At 47.6% G+C, this 8,168-nt stretch overlaps 1 protein-coding gene across 1 annotated transcript in view; it reads right to left on the bottom strand.

Annotated features, from left to right (window-relative positions):
- The window catches only part of PRKD2 (protein kinase D2), a 30,238-nt gene that overhangs the window by 15,195 nt on the left and 6,875 nt on the right, over window positions 1-8,168 (bottom strand). Inside the window, exons 4-8 of the mRNA XM_007458673.1 lie at window positions 5,155-5,309; window positions 4,828-5,050; window positions 3,151-3,228; window positions 2,922-3,075; window positions 198-315 (exon numbers count right to left, since the gene is read on the bottom strand). Coding sequence (XP_007458735.1) covers window positions 198-315; window positions 2,922-3,075; window positions 3,151-3,228; window positions 4,828-5,050; window positions 5,155-5,309 — 728 coding nt within the window. The remainder of the gene's footprint in view (window positions 1-197; window positions 316-2,921; window positions 3,076-3,150; window positions 3,229-4,827; window positions 5,051-5,154; window positions 5,310-8,168) is intronic.

The following is an 8,168-nucleotide window of genomic DNA, read 5'->3' as shown; positions in this document are numbered from 1 at the left end:
CGCCCCTGACCTAGCCTTAGTCCCGCCCCTCCCCTAAATCTTGTCCCTCCCCCTTCATCCCTATAGCCACCCCTCTAATTCTACTTCAGCCTTCAGCATGACCCCGCCCACTCCAAACCCCAACCGGCTCCGCCCCCTCAAATCCCTGCTCTCCCCAACTCTAGCCCCACCCACCTGACCCCGCCCCACCCACTCACCAGCGTGTCCTTGTTGCTGTAATGAACCACCCAACCCTCACGCAGCGTCGTGCTGGATTTCCGTGTTGTGTGTCGCACTGACTGCACCACCCTCATTAGGGGGATGTACCCCAGGGAGCTGAGGGTGAGGGAGAGGAAGGGGTGAGAGGTTACAAGCAGAAAATAGCAGTAGTGCCTGGGGCCGTGGCGGGTGGTGGTAGGGGCCTGTTCCGGGCAGGGGGGGTGGTGGGGGTGTGTGTGGGGGGTGCATCTCTGGGCAACCAGGGGTTTTTTTGGCCACACTTTTTTCCTTTGTGGTTTCCAGATTTCCCATAATGAGGAAGGGGACTCTTGAGAGGCCCACATTAAGAGGCTGCATTCCGAAGCCAGGCTGCCTGGCAAATTACTTAACCACTTCGTGCCTCAGTTTCACCACCCAAAGGGGTTGCTGTGAGAAGTGAAGCCTTTCTTAGGAGTTTAGCACAGTACTTGGCACACAGTGGGCCTCCAATAAGTGCTAATTAGTACTGAGCCCATTGATTGTGGAGCCAGCTGTGTGACATTGGGCAAGTGACTCAACCTCTCTGTGCCTCATTTCTCTCATCTGTGCACGTGCTATTATGACAGTGAGGAAATGAAGGCTGAGGGAAATTAAGTGACTTGCCCAACTTCAGAACCAACATCTTCTTGATCCCTGCACTATACCTGGACTTGAGAGGCCTTGGCCACTTCTTTTTGCCTCTCTGAGACTCAGTTTCCTCATCTGTGAAATAGGCTGCCTCTCCCGACAGCCCTCCCCTCCCAAGTCCTTCAAGGTCCAACTCTGATAGCCTATGATTCTGTTACTAAACACTCCCAGGAAAGACCTGGGAGAAAGGGATTCTGAGGTTCCAGGTAGCTAGGGCCAGGTGGCACTAGTAAGAAACTCTCAGTGACCACTGTGACCTGAATACCCATCCCCCCTCTGGCCTCACTTCCCATCCTCTTCCCATCCCTCTCCCTGCTTCAGCCATCCCAGGTTCTTTGCTACTCCTGCAACATTCTTGGTTCTACCTCAGGGCCTTTGCACTTGCTGTTCCCTCTGCTTGGTAGCCTCTTCCCCCAGATATCTTCCGCACCACTCCTTCCCTCCCCTCCCTCAGATCTCTTTAAAGCTACAACATTTCCTCACTGAGGGCTCCTTTAACGACCCTAAGTAACATAGCATGTCCCCATTTTCTATCCCCTCTCATTTCATTTTTAATTTTATTTTTGATAGCAGTTATCAGTATCTTATAATAACCTATAACAGAAAAGAATCTGAAAAAGAATACATATATTATTCTCTCTCTCTCTCTCTCTCTCTCTATATATATATATATATATATATATATATATACTGAATCGCTTTGCTGTGCACCTGGAAGTGACACAACACTGTAAATCAACTATACTTCAAAGAAATTTTTTTTCTAAAACATACGAAAAAATGTGAAAAGGTTCAAAGGATGAGATTAAAAATAGAGAAATGGAAATGCAAATATTTTCTTCTCATACCTCCAAATGGATTCATCTCTCACCCTTCCCACTTTAGAGATTCAAGATTCAAATACTAGGGAGAACTCCTTTTCCATTTTCTGAGCATTTATAACCTGGCAAGCACTTTCCCTGCATGATCAAATAGAATTTGCACACTCTGTAAGGCACGTCCCCAGTCCCCAGGAGGAAACCGAGGCAGGCAGAGAAAGAACCAGCAGTTTAAGTGATGGAGCTGGGATCCATCTCTCAGCCTCCAGTGCCCTGTGCTTTTAGCCCTGCTGCTTTCCTGCCACCTCGATAAATAGTCATCCATGGAGGAAGCCAGGCCTTGTCCTAGGCACTTGGGAGGCGGATAAATATCCTTGCCCTCGAGCACTTGAACTCACATTTTAGTGAAGTTGAAGATTAATTCCATTTCTAATTTAAAATGTGTAATTAAGTAAAAGTTATTATTATTTTTCAGAGCTTCCATGCCAGAAGAAAGCCACTGCCTGTCAGTTTGTTGGGGATATTTTCCTTTCCCCATTTTACAGATGGGAAGACTGAGGCACCAAAAGGAGAAGGGACTTGTTTAAGGCCATACAAATCAATCCAAGTCCAAAATGGTTGAAAGAAAATGGATATTTTCCCTTCCTTTTTAAGATTTAGGGCTCTGGGATAAGAGTTAAAGTAACACTTACTGTATACCAGGTACTGTTTTACATACTTGATTTACATTAATTCATTTCATTCTCGCAACAACCCTACACAGTAGGTACTACTTTATCCCCATTTTACTGATGAGAAAACTGAGGCCCAGAGAGGTTAATCTCTTGCCTAAGGCCATACAGCAGTCTGGTTCCAGAGTCCATATTCTCACTCACTCTTTGTACTGTCACTTTGCCATATGGACTGTTTCTGGAAGGACCCACCAGAACCTAATCCCACTGGCATCCTCTGGGCAGAGGGGCTGGGCAGCTGAGAGGCAGGGAAGTGGGAGGGGTTGACTGTATACGTTTTGAGTGACTGTATTACCAGTTCCAATAAAAGAAAAACAATTTAAGTTAAAATAGGCTTCCATTAAAACTTGTTAAAAATGTAAATCAGGAAAAAAGGTTAGGTTAAAAAAATAAAGTTCAGATGCTTGAAAAAGTTGGCCTCAGCAACCTGGGAAATTTATAAGAATGGGGCGATGTCAACCCATTGTAGGGACGGAGAACGGCCTTCGCTGGAGAGGGCCCTGGGTACCTCTGGGCCTTGCCTCCCTCGCCTTCCTCCTCCTCGCTGGCATGGAGAGCATTTTCTGAGTGGGAGCCCGGTACGAAACCCGAGTCATCTGACTCATCCATGAGGGAGCTCTTGTCAGCCTCGCTGAAATCAGTGGCCTCCTCCATCGGCACATCTGGAAGGACAGGGGCATCAGAGGGGCCTCCACACAGTCCTGCTTCCCTTTCCCGCTCAGCCCCCAGCCTCTTACCTCCGTTGATGAGTGCCTCCCCCAAACAATCATTAGGGACTCGGGTGGCACAGCGTTTGTGACAGTTGAACTTGCAATCTGGTAGGAGGACAGGGAACATGGAGTCGGGTGGGAGGGGGAAGAGAGGTCACCTCTAAGGGTTGACCCTTGACCCCTAGCCCCCAGTCTCAAAGAGCTTGCTATTGCTTTTTGGGGCAGGAAAGCTAAATGACCCTTCCCTGGTCATCCCTCCTTTAAGCCACAGTCCCCAACTATGGAGAGGCTTGATTAAATAGAGGAGGGCCAGATGAAGTGTCCGTGGCTTGATAGCCCTAGTACTCTAAGGGTCTAAAGTTCTAACAGTGTAAATATCTGTCACCCTAGATTTCTACAATTATAGAGTGTAATCGCATGTAACATTCTATGATTCTAGACTTCAGGCTTTTGAGGGTGGGGTTTCTCAACCTTTGGCACTATGAACATTTTGGGCTGGAAAATTCCTTGTTGCGGCGGGTTCTTCTGAACATCATAGGATTTTTAGCAGCATCCCTGATCTCTACCCATCTGATGCCAGTAGCACCAGCCCCATATGACAAACAAAGATGTTTCCAGACATTGCCAAACATCCCCCCTTGGGCAAAACTGTCCTTGGTTGAGAACCATTGTTTGGTCGAGAAGTTGGAAGACTCCGAGGTTCTGGGCTGCTACACATCAAAGATCCTGGAATTGTATGAAAACTTATTTTGCTAAGGTCCTTATGATTCTAGATTTCTAAGACTGCAGTTTGATGTCCAAGTTTCTAGAACTCCACACATCTATGCTTCTACACTTCTACAGTTCTAGACTCTGCTAAGATTCTTTGATATCTCAGGTTTTAAGGTCTTATGTACCTAAACTCTAGAATTCGGTGACTCTACAGTTCTATGATTCTAGACTTCTAAGCCTCTAGAATCAGATAGTTCCAAAGTTCTTGGGTTCTGTACACCCAGGAATCTAGAACTTAATGTTTCTACGGTTCTTTAGCTGTAGACATCTAAGATTCTAGAATTTGATTGTTCTGATGAATTCTAGAATTGGATGGCTCTAACCTTTTTATGGATCTAGACTTCTGGTATTTCAGAATTTGATCATTCAAAGTTCCGGGATCTTAGATTTCTAGGACTCCAGAATTTGATGGTTCCAAGGCTATATGATTCTAGACTTCTAAGACTCAAATGTTTTGCTTCTAGGTTTCTATTCTTCTCAATTCCTATGGTTTTAAAGTTCTAACATTCTGAGAATCTATAATCTGATAGTTCTAATATTTATGAGTCTAAAGTTCTATGATTCTTTTTGCTGAATCCTATGATCTAGAATTCTTGAAACTTATGTTTCTAAGGTTCTCTGATTCAAGAATTCTCAAGTTCTACAGTTTTAGAATTCCATGCTAAGTATCATATGAATCTAGATTTCTTAGGTGCTAGGATTCCAAGTTTCTAATGACTGAGGTTCTAGGATTCCAGAATTCCAAAGGTTCTAGAACTTCAGGATTCAGGGCACTCCCTTTCCAAGGCCCTGTGCTTCTAAGGATCGGAACAGAGATTTTTGTTTCCTGCCACAAGCCCAGCTGAGATCCTAAGCCTCTGAGTGTGTCTGTGTGATGGGGGGTGTTCTGACTCTGTCCCTCGCCACGCCCCAACGTGGGGGGCCCCTGCTGACCTTTGCACTGCAGGCCCTGGCGAAAGAGGCCCTTGAGCAGTTTCTTGCAAGCCTGGCAGACGGTGGGCCGTGTGTAGCTGTGGATGAGGAAAGTGTGTGGCACCTTGACCTTGGACAGCAGCATCTTGTCCAGCTCGATCGGGCGACCGGTGTAGGATGAGGCAGAAGATGAGGAGGACGAGGACGGGGGGCGGCGAGGGATCAGCTCGGTGGTGCTACGGCTCTATCAGATGGCAAGGTGGAAAGGAACACCTCGGCGTGTCGTCCCTGCGCCTGGACCTCATCAACCCCCACCCCCCACCCCTCCCCACTCCCCCAGCTGCTCACCAGCTCATCAGCCATGCTGAGCAGGGACTCAGAGGTGCCCAGGCGCACCGAATGGCCACTGGCCAGAGACGTGGACGATAGGCGTCGCTTGCGGGCCCCACTGCAGTTGTTGGGGATGCTGAAGGCGCAGCGTTTGTGGTAGTTCAGTCCGCAGCCTGTGTGGGGCGCCCGACGGTCAGAGACAGAGCCTCCACCTGACCTGGGCACTAAAGCTCAGCTAACCCCCGCCCCCCACCTTCGCCACTTTCTCCTTTTCTGAAGATCTGGAACACAGCAGGTCCCTCAGGATGCCTCTTCCTAGTGTAATTAACGTCAGCGGAAAACTGCAAAACCCAATTCAGGCAGAACTGCTAATGGCTGAGAGCCTTCAGGAATAAAGGTTTGGGGAACTCCCTGACGGTCCAGTGGTTAGGACTCCACGCTTTCACTGCCTAGGGCGCGGGTTCGATAATCTCTGGTCGGGGAATTGAGATCCCACAAGCCACTCGGTGAGGCCAGAAAAAAAAAAAAGGAATAAAGTTTTGGGCCACCCCAACAGACAAAACACCATGAGCAGGTGAGGTGCTGGCTGAGGGCAAAGGGAATATGGACCAGGCAGTGGAGCAGGAAGAGAAGGAAGCCACAGCCACGTGACCAGTTGCAGCTGTGAGGACAGTCATAGTATTTTCTTCCTTACTTCGTTATGAATATGTGTGTACACCAAATATTTTTGTTTTCTTCCCTCTTCTACCCGCTTATCATCTAACATAAGATATTAATAATAATTAACTTTATACCGTGATATTTGTTACGGGATATCAAAGGAGAAGACGGAGTATCACGCAAGGACATCGTCTTATGGGGAAAGAGAGCATTTTCAGTTGTACTCGGGATGGTTGTATCATATCATGTGGAAGCGTGACTTTGTTCTTTCTTTTCTTTTCTATTTTTAATCCTTGACCACGAAAGAGTCAGGCTCAGCTTGTCATTTCCTACTGGACTTCCTGAATGCTTCTCCATACATCTCTGGTGATTCCAAATGACTCCAGGATCTCTTTCTGGAGTAAAGAATGTTCCTCCAGCCTTTGGAAGCTTCCTTCGGACATTTTGTGAAGACTGTCTTCTGGCAGCCGGCCTCTTATAGACTTTCCTGCACAGTAATTCCTCATCATAGGCACTGTCTCAAATGCACAATGTCACGCTGCAGAGGCAAGCTTGGGGATTGCTGTTGGTGCTACGAGGAGAGTTTCAGGATGGCAAATTGCACACAGGAACCATGTCCCAGTTTTGGCCTTTAATCACTCACATGCTTCACAGAATTTCAGAATCTCATCTATGGTTCCTGTTATGAGTATCAAGGTAGAATCAAACTCCCGCAGGAAGGCGTCAATGGCATAAAGTACAGGCATCTGGGCCTCTTTTGGAACCCTATGAACTTGGACCATCATCTGTGATGCTGGGCCGATGAAGTCCATTCGGAGAATGGCCATTAGAACTTGGTGATACCAGGGTTGCTCCATGACAACGGTTACATAAACCAAGACTTCAAGAGTTGGATATGGCATGTGGACGATGGCAATATTGATAGCAGCTTTGAATGCAGTAAACTGGTGTTTTGCAGGCCTGATACAGCTATTATCCCTAGAGTCCTTAAATAATGCCACAAGTATATTTTTTTTTTTCCGTGCCGTGTGGCATGTGGGGATCTTAGTTCCCTGACCAGGGATCGAACACGCACCCCCTGCAGTGGAAGCACAAAGTCTTAACCACTGGACCACCAGGGAAGTCCTCCACAAGTATATTTAGGGCTGCATGATAACAATCCTAGTCGATGCTGTGGTCATCTGGAACACAAGGTATCAGGGACTCTGGATTTCTATAGGAGCATGACAACCACAAAGCTGGAGATCCTTAGGCAATGGAACATCTGAGAATACGCCTCTAGTAGTGGGGCACACTGAACAACAATGGAGAGGCAGGTCGTCATCATATAATGGATGGTCTTCAACCGCTGTGTGTAGAGCAGAGCCAAGGCGGGTGTGCGGCCTTCCTCTGCAGGGGAGGCATGATCTCAGCATTCCCCCTCAGAAGCATCAAAGACAGGAACAGTGAACCTGTGGATCCTGACACTTGGGCTTAACCTTGAGATATCTTGTCTCAAAGGAACACACTGTATTCCTTTATTTTTTTTTAAGTATGATTTAGGGAGACGTGTATGGGTGCCTGTTATGGACTGAATGTTTGTGTTCTCCCCAAATTCATATGTTGAAGCCCTAATCCTCAATGTGACTGTATTTGGAGATGGGGCCTTTAAGGAGGTAATTAAGGTTAAATGAGGCCATAAGGATGGGGCCCTGATCAGTGGGATTGGGGTCCTTATAAACGGAAGAGACATGAAAAATCGCTCTCTCTCCACGTGCTATGTGAGCACAGGAGGAGATGGTGGCCATCTGCAAGCTAGGAAGAGAGCCCTCACCAGGAACTAGATCTTGTTTACACCACCCAGCCCGTGATCTTTTGTTAGGACAGCCCTAGCGGACGGAAGTGCCAAGTTGCCAACAGGTGGACTCTCATAGTCAGTTTTATGTGTCACATCCCCAGTTATTCAAACGATAATCTGCATGTTGCTGCGAAGATATCTGGAGATGTGATTCAAGTCCACAATCAGTTGACTTTAGTGACGGAGATCATCCTAGTTAATCTGGGTGGGCCTGTTTCAGTCAGTTGAAAGGCTTAAAGAGCCGAGCTGAGATTTCCGAGTTGGAGAGGCAGCTTCATCTCCTGCCTGCTCTCCCTGACGACCCGCCCTGCAGGTTTCAGAGTGGCCAGCGCCCACAATCCTGTAAGCCAATTCCTTCCAAAAATCCCTTAACATATGCCTCCCTACAGGCTCCGTTTCTCCTGTTGATCGCTGACTGATATAGGCTCCGCTCTCGTCCCCATCAGCCCTGTTCTCCCCCAAAGTTCTGCCCCTTACCACTCCCTCGGAGCTCCACCTCCCAGTCCCCACCCCCAAACGGAGCCCCACCCCGACC

This window comes from Lipotes vexillifer, unplaced genomic scaffold, assembly GCF_000442215.2.
Source record: "Lipotes vexillifer unplaced genomic scaffold, Lipotes_vexillifer_v1.1 scaffold371, whole genome shotgun sequence".
NCBI lineage: Eukaryota > Metazoa > Chordata > Mammalia > Artiodactyla > Lipotidae > Lipotes > Lipotes vexillifer.
Note: the sequence above shows the minus strand (reverse complement) of the source record. Positions and strands in the feature narration are given on the sequence as shown.